We start from the raw sequence: 16,056 nt of genomic DNA, 5'->3' as shown, positions 1-16,056 counted from the left end.
TTAAGCCAAGTCAAGCCAAGCCAGCCAATGTGTATGGAAAAACCTATAAGACAACAGGTCTCACCTGTACATCAGCTCTGCTCTTCCCTTTGCTCTCATTTGAGAGAGAAATTCCCATGTGGCGGGAAGATAATGTGACACCTATGTTTGATAAATTGTCCAGATTGTGCCCACATGCTGTCCACACCTCAGTGAGATCTGAACTCACTGCGAGCCAGACCACTTCAGCATGTGGTCTGGCTGATCGGAGCCCAGTGGGAGTAAGATCTGATCTTGGAGCGTACAGACTGCATCCTGGCATCACAAAAGTGTAACTTTTGGGGTCTGCTGACACACAAGGAGAAGTGTATGACACCCACCACCAAACTAGCTAGTTTGGTTTAGGACTCTTGGAACCTTGGTCCTATCTAATAGTTTTGATCAGAACCACTATCAACCAGTTATCAATGATCTGTCATCAACAGTGGGGGTTGCACAATGCACAAAGGAGATAAACAGTCATGGTAAGATGGCCGATCGCACTGCTAACCTGTGAGCTTTTTTTCTGTTATTACAGATATTTGTTTTTATCCTAAACAATCTTTAGACCAACTATTAACTAATGCTCAGCTGCTGACTTCTCAATCCTTTCGTTCCAACCTGTAGAGCATGACACGCCCAGTAATGTTGTCTCAGTTCGCACTTCAGGTAAAAGAAAACCTGCTATTTTTTGGTTCCAGCTGGGAACTACATTTTCGGCTTCAGAACCAATTTATTTTTTGTCACGGTGCTTGAACAGTTCAAAATTAGGTGCAGGAACCAGACAGAACCTGTTCCATGTTGGTGGAAAAGGGTTATAACAGAGAGGATATCAGAATGCTCTTCACCACGGCTTTCGTCCTCCTGAACTGGTCATACATTGCATGCATCAAGTATCTCAAATGGTGCATGGCATTATTCTCATCTGCATGCACATTTGCTTTTTTAATCTGGATAAACTTACATTACACTGTCTGTAAATCCCTTTTTATCTGTGTTGTTTGACAGCATTCTGGGAAATGTAGGATGAACTGTTGATGAACTGGAGAGAGCGATTCGACAACACTTTGTAACACAAGCGTTTTGCAAGCTTGATAAGGTGTTACGACACATCCTGAGTAGATCCTGTGCAGCAACACTGTAGTTGCATATGTTGATGCTGCTATATGTGGATTAGTTGGTGTGTTTATCTGTATGTTGCTATGTGCTGCTACAGTATGTTGCACCGGCTGTGAAAACAAATATCCCTCCAGGACTAAATAAATCTAACTCTAATGTTTCTCTCTATCGTCAACCCTTGTATCTCTTTTCACTCATCTCACTCTAACTTTATCGCCTCATTCTTTTAAAGGCTATTTTAGGGTGCTCACTGTAGGCAGCACAGTCGAGTGTCAGATTTTAACCAATGCTCAGTGATGCACCACATCCTTCTTCTTACCACTCCTTCCCGTTGAGCTAACTGTTTTGATCAATACATCAAGTTTGCCCACTTAATTTAATTCTGTAATTCTTCAAACTCTTGATCAATACACAGTTTTATGATTTGTGTGCAGATCCGCAGTGTCAGTTTGTCCCCTCTTTATCGCTATTCAGTCGGTCAGCCAATCACTCGAACAAAAATAATATCCCGTCTTTCACTGTTGGCTCCTTGAATCCGAGGAAGACTTGCTGGAAGGCAGAGTTGGGGTTGGATCAAGGTTTCCGTCTGGGGTTTGGATGCAGCCTGCGGGTTGCCAATTGATCATCGCAGCCCAGTGATCTGAATGCCGCTGACTCGCTGCCACAGCTTCCACTCTTCAGCCTTTTCTTACAGTCATTTCCATTTCTTTGTAGTGTCTGAGTCATCGTGCAGGAAAGCCAACAGGTTCTTGCCAAGAGAAGATTTACTTAAAATCCTGCCATTACATTTTTCCTCATGAATCAGAGTTAAGATGGAACAGCTGACAGCACTTGCATTGGTACCAGTGCCAGCACTTTTCCACTGCAGGGAGTTGGCCATTGGGACAGCAGTGTGTCCTGCCTTAATGTTCTGTGGTGAGCTTCTTGGATCTGGCTGTGTGCCTTTTAATGAAGATATAATCCATCAGAACTGTACTGTAATTATATTAAAGATATTCTAATTAACCTAATCATTATTACATATGTACCCCATAACAGCTAATTTCAGCCCACATTATGCTTCCAGTTTTAAAACCAGGAATTAATTTAGCTAAGATTATCCATTCACTCAGCTCACGACTGAGCAGCACATACACACCCAAAATTAACTTGTCGTCTATGCTGGTGACTCCATTTCCTGTAAGCTAATGTTAAATTACAATATAAGGCACACAGTGTTGCTGTTCAGTGTGTTTTAGAGCAGTTTTTAAGTAGTGGGCTTTCAAAGAATCACAGTGTTACGCTGAGAGGGTGGAGAGATGCTGGTTTAAGTTTGATAGACTGTGTTTGCACAGGGAGGTGAAGAACAAATATTGGCTGGCCACGTTTTAGAGGTAGGGTCATCTGGTGTCAGTTGAAGACAAGGCTTTGTGTGTTTGTGTGTGTGTAGTCACCAATTACCTGAATTCCTGAAAGAATGTAGGAATGACTGCAATTTAGTGGCTTGGTTATAGTATAACTGTACAATAAAACACTGGGATATTGTCATGTCAACACACAGATATACCTGTTTAATCTTGCACAGGCAGAAAAGTAAACCATTAAAAATGAGGATCAGACTGGATTGTACACACAGAAAGTATATTTTTAATGCCACTGCACTGGCAATTGCCGTGGTTGGAAGCATTATGGTTTTGGGGTTGCCCATCCATCTGTATATCCGTCCCATTGTCGTAAAACACGATATCTCAACAACACCTTAAAAGAATTTAATCAAAATTGGCACGAACATTGACTAGGACTCAAGGATGAATTGATTTGGTTTTGGTGGCCAAAGGTCACAGATTTTTGGACCTTACATCTGTCTCATTCTCGTGAATGTGATATGTCAAGACGGCCCTGAGGGACTTTATTTAGATTTGGCACAAATGTCCTCCTGTACCCCTTTTCCACCAAAATTAGAGCATGTAAATGGGTTTTAAAAAAGGTTAAACCTGCTAAAAATAAGCTATGCACTTTTTTGCCATTGCCAGTAGACAAGAACAGCCTTTGGTTGTGGGTTTTCGTGTTTTTGGTGTGTCACGTGTGACATCACAGAACAGGTAAACAGTAGAAAGCAGCATGGAGGCCTATGGAAACCTCATGGTGGTTACCTCTTTGTACATATCTCTTACCTATTAAGTCCCTCTTTCAGACTCAGTGCAGATTAATTTGGATCGGTGTTTGAGTGCTTCCTAGTTGGAGACAAGACAATATTTTGTGATGGTGTGTCATTGCATCACGCCGATAAAGGAGCCAACATTAGTGCGTTCAGGTGTTGTGTTTCCATTAATGCCAATTGCAGCCTGAGGCGATAAATGCCTGTGTCTACTGCAGAGTCATTTTACTTGGGTGTGAATGCCAATTAAAACCATTTCTGTTGCATTAAAAAGCAGATGCTAGTTTTTTTGTACAGTAGGGGCTTTAGACTCAGCAATGGACTGATTATATTTAGTTGATCAAAGGTCAAGGTCACTGTGATCTCACAAAACATGTTTTTGGCCATAACTCAAGTATTCATCCTAGTTTATTTTTGTGAAACACAATGTGATGGTCTTATTTTCTTCAAGTTTTGCCATTGATTTTCTGTAAAGAGACCTTATCGTCCCCCAGTGATGATGTTTACATTTTTATGGCAACTGCCTTTTAATTTCCACTAAAACCAGATTGTCCCCTACAAAATGAACTCAGAATCGTTTCGCTATTTGCAATCCAGCATTTGCAGTATTTGGACACTACCATCACTAACTCAGACACATTTTTCTGTAACATATGTTGTTGACCGTAACATACAGGAATGAACAGTTAAATTGTTTGAGAAAATGTGGAGAGCTGCAGAAAGGCTTGAAACTATCATCCCTCTCTGGCAGTAAAGGAATCGACCTGTGTGATTATTCTTACTCTTCCTAATGACAAATGTCTTCATCATATTAAGACTCACACACACAGACTCTCTGTGTCTCCATGGAGCTCGTAGAACAGCTGAACTTTGTTGCCGTGTGATTTCTGCTGCCAGACTCCCAGAAGTCATGTCATTGGTATTCCCAGTCTGTCGTCGCTGCCCTGCCACGGCTCCCTCTTCTCAGCGTGTCGCTGCACACTGTCTTCACGCCATTTTAACATATGCCTCTGCCTTTCATCACTTCACGTTTTTTCGGCCTTGCTTGGCTTTTCTTTCTTCTTTGTTTTTGGTTTTTCTCTTTCATTTTTGACTCCTCTATTTTGCTAAACAAAAGTTGACATAAGTGCATGTTTATCGTTGACTGGGTGATTAAAAAAAAAAAAAAGAAGAAGAAGAAGAAGCCAGCGAGAGAAGAGAGACCCAGACTAATGTCGGCCCTGCTAGACCATTTGTGCTTGTGCAGCACTTAACTATTTAGCCTAAGTAGTTTCAGTCTGCATTACAATGAGCCTTCTACATAGTGTGCAGAAGTTCAACTTTTGCAGCAGTGTGACCAAGGAAATCAGCAGTGAAATCTGTCGAGCAGTCCAGACCTGTGCAACATGTACCAGAGAGAGAGAGAGAGAGAGACATAAAAGCTTTCTTCTTACATGTGACTGTTTTCTTGACAACAAGGAGTAAAACTTCATGGAGTTTGCAGGAGATGTGGTGTAAACTTCTCTATGAACAGATTTAATGAGGCAGTCAGGATTACAAAGTGAATCCATGTGCTGATCCACCGTCACCAGTTCAGAAAGCTCAGTAAAGCTTGGCTGTATCTGCAATTTGATTACACAAAGCTGATGATTAAATAATAAGCTGTCACAAAATGACATATGTAATGTTTGGTGGGTGTTCAGCTTGGCTACTGTGTTTTTCCTCCTTTTTTTTTTTTTTTGCTTAGTTTTAGTCAGAGCACGATTGGATAAAATAGTCCAAATAGTCCAAGTTGGTTTTTTTGTAGAAACTGCACCGTGTTTGACTCGCACTGCTGTTTAAATGCGAGCCAAGATAGTTGTGAAGACCTGTATCCAGGCAACCATGTTACGGCCCCTTCACACACACCCCTGCTCCCTTAGTTCTAGTGTTTGTGCGTGCGTGTCCATTTGCATATGCATCTAGACTCACTTGCACACAGATAAATGGAATCATTAGGAACTATAAGACATATACTAACTGACTACAGTACACATTCAGTTTTTATATTTAACTAAGATAATTTGACCTTTACCCAAAACTGCCAGCACCACAGATAACTTGGATTGTGAGGTCATGTCTCCGCAGTACATCTGAAAGGAGTTTGGATGACACACTCATCTTGTTTGGTTTATGTGCAGTTATATGGAGGGAGAAGCTCTGTGTCAGCTGAGCTAGATTAGACAGTCTTGAATGTCCCCTACTGGTCATTGCTGGATGTACAGTCTGAGGTAGACATACAATGGACTCATGTCTGTAGTCAATAAACACGAAATATTGAGATCAGAGGAAACTTAACATTCAGCCTACACATGCATTTTGCAACCCATAGCATCAGGGTACAGCCTAGTGACAGAGACATAGTTTTTAGCTCAAATAAGACAGACTTTTTAAAAAAAAAAAAAAAAAAAAAAAAAAAAAAAAGTTCTTTTGTTTTATATCCCCTTCAAAGTTGTAGTTTTAGCACTTTAAAAAAAATACACTTTTATTTTGTTCATCTCTCACATTGTTAAAAAATTAGTTTTTTACTATTTTGCATTACTGTCCAGTGGTGTCAAATAAAGTGCATCAGATAAAGACGCAGAAAAGCTACAGTTAGTCCAGAATAGAGCTGCACCACTTGCCCTGAACTGTAACAGAGGAGTTAACATTGTGAGAATGCACATAACCATAGGTTGATCACTGGTGAAGGACAGGATGGTTACTTCTCTGTTCTGTTTTATGAGAAGATATTATTGTCTAAAATTCTGAATATCCTTTACCATCAATTGTCTGATAGGAGTAATGACCATAGCATTGATACCAGGCATGCGTCAAGAATATGAGCCCCTCTCAAACAGAACAGGTTTTGTTACATGATATTTGACTACATGGTCATTAATGAGGAACTCTCCTGGTGTTTTTATTTTCTCAGTCACTGTATATGTCTTACATTATGATGGAATATTTACTACTTACTACTACTACTACTACTACTACTACTGACTAATGGTGATCCATATGAATAAATAAATGCAAATAATGATTTATATTTTATATAGAAATGATCCTAGAAATATCCTGCATGTCATCAAATTTACACTGTATATTTTTTAATAGATTGTATTGTCTGACATCACCCGTATAATAGCTGAACATAAACAGGGTCCGCTGGACAGGGTGATCAGCTGTAATAACAACGATAATCACAGAGTCTCACACAAACACGAGCCACTGAACAAGTTTGTAGGCTGTTTCATAAATGTCATTTCAGTGTTGTGACTTAGCATACATACAGCCAGAGTATGAAATATTCAAAACATGACCTTTTCAATACAAAAGTTGAAGTAGGATGAATGTGGTGCAGAAGTTGCATACAGTGCTAGTACATGTTACATGGAACTGCACTTAGATATAACATATATACAGCAAATTCTGTGGACATTGTCTGTGTTTATAAATATCACCCAGCGTGAACACTGTCAGGATAAAAACAAACTATCCACTGGAGTGCAGTTGCAGATTATAGCATCATCAAAAGGCAGAAAGGTGACATATAAGGGACAGTTCACCCTAAAATAAAAAAATATATATTTTTCCTCTTACCTGCAGTGCTGTTTATCAGCCTTGACTGTTTCATTGTGAGTTGACGAGTGTTGGAGATATTGGTCATAGAGGTGTCCGCCTTCTTGCGAATATAATGCAACTAAATGGGAAATGGACCTGCACTTGTATAGCACCTTTCTTGTCATCTGACCACTTAAAGTGGTTTTTACACTAGGAGTCACATTCACCCATTCACACACACACACACACACACTCATACACTTGTGGCTAAGGCAATAATACAAGGTGCCATCTGCTACTCAGCTTTTAACACACTCACATATTGCTGGAACAGCCAATATCTTACTCAAGGATACTTCGACATGCAGACTGGAGGAGCCCGGGATTGAACAGCTGATTTAACGTTTAGTGGACGACCTGCTCTACCTTTTGAGCCACAGCTGCTGCCAACTAGATGGCACTAGACTTGTGGTGTTCACAGTGCCAAAAATTATGTTTAAAAAACTCAACAGCAATGTCTGTTTCCAGAAATCATGATCCAGTCACTCAAGATAACCTACAGACCATGTTGTGAGGTGTAACATGTAGGAACTATTTTCTTTCTACTGAACTACTTCTGAACCTCCTGCTAGCTCACATAGCACCACTGAGCTAGCTAACCTTGCAGCTCAGCCCAGGTGGATGCCATTAATGTGTACATGTCACAATGTCACAAGCACGAGCCTGTTGTCCATGAGTAGATGCACTCTTCCTTCTGTGCTGTGGTGCGGTTGGCAGGTATAGTTTGGTAGACAAAAAATACTCCTGACATGAAACTGCTGAGGATATAAGCAGCCAGCTGGTTTTTCAGGGATACATCAACATCCATCCCGCGGTTGTTACTTTCAAAGCCACCGCTGCAGTGAATGCACAAACTACAGCATTAGGGACCATTTGCAGGCAAACAGGCAAAATGTGAATCCCCTTATTGAGCTCTCATATTAAATTAATTCCTGTTCCATCTCACCTTATTTGGCAAAATGGAATGAGATGGGGCTGTGGGAGAGGCATCAAAAGTTCAATTTCTATCTAAACATCTAGGAAATCACTAAAACACCCTGTCCCTTTGTGTTCCAGTCCTCCCTTTCTGTTGTACAGTAGAATGCCTCCCTATAGGAGTGCAGTAAAGTGTAAATACAGTATACAGTGAGTCGTTCTTTACTGCCTGTCGACGGGCTTTACACTTTTCTATCGGATTTCTTAGAAGAGTTTTGCCAGCTCAGGCTCACTCAATACCTTCCCACACCTCGGGCTGCTTCTGTAAGCTGCTGTCTGTCTCCCTGCTTTCTCTTATCGTGTGTGTATATATGTGTGTGTGTGTGTGTGTGTAGAGCAGCTCACTCCATTGCTCATCAAACTTCACACCTCGCTAACATCGCTTAACACCCGAATCCACCACCACAGGTGCTGAGAATAAAAGCAAACAATGGGAAGGTATTTGCTCTCAGCTTATTAGGTAGCCATTTGATTCTATTGGTGCAGCCGCACAGAGAATACAATGAAGCCTCTTTGTCATAAAAGGTCTTACCTGTGGCTCAGATAATAAAAGCGCATCATAATCCTGGGAGAAAGAGAATCAGACTGTATTTACTGGTTTTGTGTCTCAATGTTGTGATTGGCCTCTGCAGCAGCTGCTGTGTTAACTCAGGTGACAATCCCTCATTGATTTTGGTCATTTATCCCTCTTAATCCTATCAAGACTGTATCCTATTCAGAGTAGTCCAGCTAAGACACTGGCTTTACGTGTGCAGTCCTGACTGTCTGGCTTAGTGCCTTCCTATCCAGGTCAAAGGTCATTTAGCATCGTCTCTACTCAGGCTCGCATCGTAGTGTGACTGACAGGGCCACATGGAGAGGCTTCTGGGGTCTCCAGGGTCTCCAGGGGCCGAGGTTTAGCCAAGCAAGGCAGGCAGTCACACTGTCCCTTCGGGGTTGCGTTGTGTGTAGATAAACTCAGTATGTGTGTGTGTGTGTGTATGTCTGAGTGTGGATAGGGATGTGTTTATGTGTGTGTGTGTGTGTGTGTGTGTGTGTGTGTGTGTGTGTGTGTGTGTGTGTGTGTGTGCGCTGAACTGTAGCTCAGGTCTGGCAGTGCTCCAATGCTCCGGGCTAATGGAGTGCTAATGTCCCTGGTGTGCCCTTGTTTACTGAGCAGCTAAATACAGGAGGAGGAGGAGAAGAGAGCCTTCGCGTACTTAAGCATGACACAGCTTGCAATTTTGAATCACTGTTCTCATAAGGCTTCCTGCATTTGCCCCCTGTATGGCTCCAGGCTATAGGCAGTCCTTATAGGCTGTGACTCGTCGTTTGATCTTGGACACCTGCAATTTATTCTATTGATGTTCACCTATTTTATTTTACTCACCATGTCGTCTGTTTTTAGAAAATTTCATATCTCCTACCATTGTCATGCCGATGACACCCCGCTGTATCTCCTGCTGTGATCCACACATTGTTAACTACCTTTTAAATTGCATTATGGATGTAACAACCTGGATGGCAAAAAGCTTCCCTCAGCTTTATCAGAATAAACTGAATTCTAATATTCAGCCCAGCAGACAACTCTGCAACCGTAATAAATGCTTTTGGGCCTCCATCTCTGAATGTGAAGTCCATGGAAAAAAAGTTGTTGTTGTCTTTGATTCTGGTTTAAAATTTGATAAATCGACTCAGCTGGCAGCACCAGCTTCTACCATCTTGGATCACTTGCAAAATAAAATCATTCCTGCCTGTTAAAGATTTGGATTCTGTAGTTTAGGCTTTCAACTTCTGCAGTTGGCCCCATCTCGCCTGCAGCTCAAAATACAGCATCAGGACTCCTTACTGGTACCAGGAAGAGAGATCGTATCTCCCCTGTACTGGCCTCTCTTCAGTGGTTACAAGTGAAGTACGAAATTGATTTTAAGATTCTTTTATTTGTTTTTAAAGCACTGCCTGGACTGGCATCTGGTTACATCTCTTATCTGCTTATCCCTTATCCATCAGGTATAAGCAAAGTAACTAGCAGCTCAGTTTGTTTTTGAGGTGTGCCGAATATGGGAAAAAGTAAGACCACTGGCCTTCACCTCATTTAAAGAGAGTCAGTGGTCTGAGTCACTTATAGTCTACGTACACAAAAATTATAACTCATCTGTGTCTCTATTGACAAATTATTGATTTGTCCTTATTCTTTATCTCCCCGACAGTGGGTGAAGGCAAAAATCTGATCCCCATGGACCCCAATGGCCTGTCTGATCCGTATGTCAAGCTCAAGCTCATACCAGACCCCAAAAATGAGACCAAGCAGAAGACCAAAACCATCCGCTCCAACCTCAACCCCAAATGGAACGAGACCTTCAATTTGTGAGTAAATGACCTGTTGACCTGACTTGTCCTGCAAGACGCTAGACTTTTGTCACATAATGATTATTGGGAATGTAGTGTCAGCAGTAGCTACATGGCTACTACGTAAGCTACACTACACACTAGCCACTGATACTGGTTCTGCTGCTGTTAGCATTTATTAAATTTATTTTTATTTATATATTTTTTTCGTAAATGAATCATTTATTACATTTATATCTTTAAGTAATTAATCATGCTAATAGGACTACAATGATAACTAGTGCTGTCACAGCTTTTACAACTAATACACTACAACTAATAGTGTAGTGTTTTATAACCCCAGTTCCAAAGAAGTTGGGACGCTGTTTAAAACATTAATAAAAAACAGAATGCAGTGATATGTAAATCTTTTTTGACCTTAATTCAGTTGAATACTGTACAAAGACAAGATATGTAGTCTTCACACTGATAAACTTTGGTGGGGTTTTTTTGTAAATATAAAATTATGCTGAATTTTACGCCTGCACACGTTCAAAAAATCCACAGGAATCTCTGCATGTAAGGGGCAAGGCTGAAAACCAACACTGAACGGCCTTGACCTTTGATCCCTTGGAGGGCACTGTATTGAAAACCTTCATGATTGGCGTATCACTGCATGGGCATGGGGCACTGCACTTTGGAAAACTATTGTGGGTAAAGACAGTTTATCACTGCATCTACAAATTCAAATTAAGATTCTACTATGCAAAGTAAAAGTCATATATCAACAACAGCCAGAAACGCCTCCAACTTCCCTGGGCCTCGGCTCATCTGAGATACGCTGACACAGAGTGGAAAAGTGTGCTGTGGTCTGACGAGTCCACATTTCAAATTGTTTCTGGAAATCATGGACGTTGTGTCCTCTGAGTTAAAGAGAAAAAGGACCATTTAGATTGTTATCAGACCAAAGGTCAAAGCCAGCATCTGTGATGGTAAGGGGATGTGTTAGCGCCTGTGGCATCATGGGTAACTGTGAAGGCACCCTGAATGCTGAGAGGTATATACAGGTTTTGGAGCAACATGCTGCCATTCAGATGATGTCCTTTTTTTTTAGGGACATCCCTGCTTATCCAAGTGATAAGCTTGCAACAGCGTGGATTCATAGTCAAAGAGCTTGGGTACTAAACTGGCCTGCAGTCCAGACCTTTGAGAATGCGTGGCACATTATAAACGTAAAATCTGATATGTGGAGACTGTTTCACAACTGCAGTTGTATATCAAGCAAAAATGGGACAGAATTTCACTTTCAAAACTTAAAAAATTAGTGTCCTCAGTTCCCAAATGCTTACTGAGTGTTCTTAAATAAATGAAGGTGATATCGCACAGTGGTTTCCTAACTTTTTTGGAACATATTGCAGGCATCAAAATCCAAATGAGCGTATATTTACAAGTTTAAACATTAAATATCTTGTCTTTGTACTGTATTCAATTGAAAATAGATCAAAAAAGATTTGTAAATCATTACATCCTGTTTTTGTTCATGTTTTATACAGCGTCTAAGCTCTTCTGGAATCAGGGTTGTACAATCATAATGCATATGTGAAAGTACTTGTGGAGTGAAGTCTGAATGTAAAAACTTTACATAAACATCAAGTGTACTATCTCTGTGTTGTACAGCAAGCTGAAGCCTTCAGATAAGGACCGCAGGCTGTCAGTGGAGGTGTGGGACTGGGACCGGACCACTAGGAATGACTTCATGGGGGCCCTGTCCTTTGGCGTATCAGAGCTCATGAAGGCTCCAGTCTGTGGCTGGTAACGCTTTCTTCCTTGCTCTTATTGACCCTTGTGTATTGTTTGGAAGTACACAGTGTGGTAGTTTTCAGTTTGAAGCCCAGCAGCTATAAAACTCTTGGAAGCTTGAACAAACTTGGGTTATTTAAAGATTTGTGAATAATTGCTTAATATTAAGAGTTGCTTTTATTCCACCAAACATCTTAGTTTCATCTCCATGAGAACTGAATTTGAAGTTCTTATTATACTATTGCATTTTTTTAATTATCGCAATATTTCTGTCAGGTGATTTACATTTATTTTGAATATGCCTCAGCTGATTAAAACTGGTGGTTTACTGAATGATATAACAATAATTCAGAAATCTCATTAAGCTAATAAAGCATATTATACAACAGTCAGTTATGACTGAGTAATTTGATTGGACGAGAGGCAATCCATGAGTGCTGATATAGAGTACAACATCACTGGAACATGTAACAGTAAAATCACTCCACTCACAGGTGTTATAAATATAAATACAACCGTTAATTAACCAACTGTCACACTCCCTACATTGACGCAAACTGACACTGTAGCGTTACACCAAGAAGATGGATATTTTCCCCAAAATTACATTTGAATTAAATTATGAGTGGTCGTCAGGAGAGGACGAGGAAAAGGAAAGCCAGGACTCTTCTGTGCAGACCTCCAGGTGTGTTTGAATCCGGCCGTGCCAACATCCAGGCTTGCCAACATTTCATCAGCCGAACTGGACGAAGTTACACAGTTGCAGATCAATGTAAATACAAAGTAGCTTGTGAGTTCCTGGCGTGTGTGCTGTGTTGCCTGGCAACAGACTGGGGGAACTGTTTCTTTTCGCGGAGCTACATAGCAATAATTTATTTCATCACCTTTTGTTAACATTTCCTTACTCAGCATCGCTGTTTAGTTTAAGCTGTTGTTGAACTGTTGTATAAAAGCAATATCACACGTGAGGGAGTGATGTTGTACTCCCTGCGGCCTCGTGCCTATGACCGAATCACAGGCGTGACGATATGCAGTACAACATCACAACCTTGAGTGTGATATTGCTTAAATAAATCATAAATAGCAACAGCACAAGCTTAAAGAGACAACAATAGAAACAGAAGTACCTCCTTTGGTTTCTTGTAACCAATAGAAGACAGCTCTACATCAAAGGCACCCAGTAGACTTAGTTGGGACTTTGCTGTCGGCAATAACTCTCTCTGTACTGACTGATGGCCACCTGGAGCCACAGCAAATGTCGCTTTGTCCCAGTGAAGCAAGAGATTTTCATTTTTCACTTATTTAATTGACAGTTGTGTTTTTGTCTGCTTTGATATGTTTGAAGAGAAGGTAGACAAATTAATCTGCTAGCTTCATATCTCACTCACTCTTTCCCTGCATGTGTCCGTCCTCATTCACCCTGTCCATCTTCTTGTCACTCTTTTCCAGGTATAAGTTATTGTGCCAGGAGGAGGGGGAGTACTACAATGTTCCCATCTCTGAGGAGGATGACGGGAATGAGGAACTGAGGCAGAAATTTGAGGTGAGGATTGCGCTGAAATAATCACTATTATCATCGTTTGTCTGTCTGCTTGTTGACTTTCATTATTGACTTGATGTCTGTACAGCATTTAAATGTGTCTACGATTGGCTATCAATAAGACTCTCCTTGTGGGAAATGTAAAACATATTGTTGACTTATGTTTACATCAGTGAACCTGACTCATTGTTTATGTGGTAATTCTGTATTCGACACAGTCCTGCTCAGCTGTGTGACTAAAGCAGCCGTTAAAGGCTGACAACATATTTCCTAAATCACTCTAACCTTGTTAATCCCATCCAGATAAACTTTTCATTAATTCACTATAAATGGGTGAGTATGAGTGTGTGTACATGGCTGGTGTAGCCACTCTAAAACAGACACGTGTATTAGAATTTGGAAAATAATATTGAATGGTCACATGCTCTCTTTAGCTGCAGCTGTCAAATTAAAAATGACAGTGTGACAGCTGCAGCTTTCAAAGACCTCCACAACTCATGGTCTCTTTGCACTCTGAGAATTCACTCCTGCAGAGGACGTGTGAGTTGTGTGTTTGTCGCCGATTGTTAGCGTTTTGTTCCTCCATCAGAGAGATTCTAGCCCGGAGTCGAGTCAAAGCAGCCGACACACAGCCTTTAATATGTATTTGTTTTTCAGCAAACAGCTGTGTTTTAATCTACAGAGCCACTTTGTTTGACAAAGACTTGGTTATTGATGCAAGGACAGAGATGTTTTGATACTGCGTCTTGTTCTGAAATAGTTTTTCACGGGTTTGTAGCTTTAATTAATAACAAGGCTAATTGCCTGGGGCACTTGTTTTGACTTTTTTATTTACACAAAGCGGCTTTTTTTTTTTTACACTTTTCCAATTCATAGTATTACGAGCAGTTGAATTTGTTTTTTGATATTTTTTTTTTTTTTTTTTTTGCCAAACAACAGTCTTAAAACAACAGTTAAAAAACTGTCTCCTTGAACACACTGTATAAAATTGTATTGTGCTTTTCAGACTTTTTAAAAAGTTGAACTAGGCCTCTGTCACAATAAATTTAGGTTGTCATTTGATAATAAACTGTCCCTCACTGCACTGTAAGCAGTGTAGCCGATGTTGCTCTTTTCTGAACACTTGTAAGAAACTCGGACTGTAGTTGTTTAGTGATTTGTGAAGTTTTACCTGACAGTTTTAATACTTTTTTCATTTTAGAGGATGACTGTAAATTTGTTTCTCTTGGTAATTAGATACTGCTCAGTGAGAATCTAACATGAGTTATAGAAAATTATTTTCTGAATCAAATTCAAAAATGAATAAACTTCAATAATGATCATCATCATCTAACCTTTTTCCAAATATGAAGTAAAAAGCAAATTGTATGAACAGTATCAGAAGGTCTTCACCCTGTAAATGCCACCCAGACACACTCACACATTATTCAAGACCCTTTTCAGCGGAGGCCACAGATGAAATACTCTTGCTTTTTCCTCTGTCCAATTTCCTGCATCGGCGTGTCGAGCCTGTTTAGAGTGAGGCAGCTCTCTTTGTGGTCCTCTGATTGTCTGCCTCTCAGCGGGAGCCAAGGTCTCTGGAGGAGGCTTTGTACAGTTATTTTTCACCACATTTCTGCCACACATAGCAGAGAGATGCAGGTAAAATGAGAAGGAAGTGAAAGGCTGGATGTTAGAAAGGTCATAGTTGGGACTGAAAATAATACCAACTCGTAGAATTTCTATAATATTAGTAGTAAAACTGCTTCATCACATCCTGTTAATTTGTGTCCTGTACTTTCAAGATCCAGTTTGGCACCACTTACTCAAGCCGTATACAGATCTAATTTATGTATAAATGATAATGTAACTCAAAATGTGTATATTTCACGTTATTCCTAGTAACCCATATTAAAGTTTAATCTGTCCATTACTCTAACTGCTGAGTTAATTTGCCAAACAGGAGCTTTTTGGTGACATTTTATCTCCAGCTTAATGACACAGAATTCAAATGAAGCCATTGATGATATGGCAACGGTCATTTTGGATCTTCATACAGGATATGAGGTTTATGTTATAATGAGGGGTGAAAGAGAGAAGAGGTGAAGAGTAGGAGTGCTGATGAAGGACAGAGAGGACTCTGATCTCATATCGCTTATCTGCATTTAGTTATCCATAGTAACAGGTCCACAAGTACATAATGTCCACCACAATGGGATGCATGATGCGTCATGGTCAAGTGTTGGTGCTTTTAGTGTCAGGGTTCAACAGCTGGTCCTTCACCCTGCCCACACACACACACAGGCTTGCACTTACTGTACACTCACACTCTGAGCAGAAAGCAGGTGCTCTCAGGCCTTTTCTAGCGGGTTCTCTATGGAAACGATGCAGTATTTGTTATACAGCAGGCTCTCTGATTCTCCACTGTGCAGTCCAGGGGCTGCAACTAATTATCATTTTCATTATCAGTCAATCTGCCCATTATTTCTTTGCTTGGTTGAGTAATGGTTTTGTCAATAAAACGTCAGGACGTAGTGAAATATGCCATGTGTCATTT

The 16,056-nt window shown here is 40.5% G+C and overlaps 1 protein-coding gene across 5 annotated transcripts in view; it reads left to right on the top strand.

The window, feature by feature from the left end:
• prkcaa (protein kinase C, alpha, a) overlaps positions 1-16,056 on the top strand; it is a 213,890-nt gene that overhangs the window by 128,093 nt on the left and 69,741 nt on the right. For all 5 annotated transcript variants that reach the window (XM_049568332.1, XM_049568323.1, XM_049568341.1 and 2 more), the window contains exons 6-8: positions 10,063-10,219; positions 11,858-11,992; positions 13,430-13,523. In XM_049568332.1, coding sequence (XP_049424289.1) covers positions 10,063-10,219; positions 11,858-11,992; positions 13,430-13,523 — 386 coding nt within the window. The remainder of the gene's footprint in view (positions 1-10,062; positions 10,220-11,857; positions 11,993-13,429; positions 13,524-16,056) is intronic.

The sequence above is a fragment of the Epinephelus fuscoguttatus genome, linkage group LG3 (assembly GCF_011397635.1).
Source record: "Epinephelus fuscoguttatus linkage group LG3, E.fuscoguttatus.final_Chr_v1".
Classification (NCBI taxonomy): domain Eukaryota; kingdom Metazoa; phylum Chordata; class Actinopteri; order Perciformes; family Serranidae; genus Epinephelus; species Epinephelus fuscoguttatus.
This window is presented reverse-complemented; position numbering and strand designations above follow the sequence as displayed.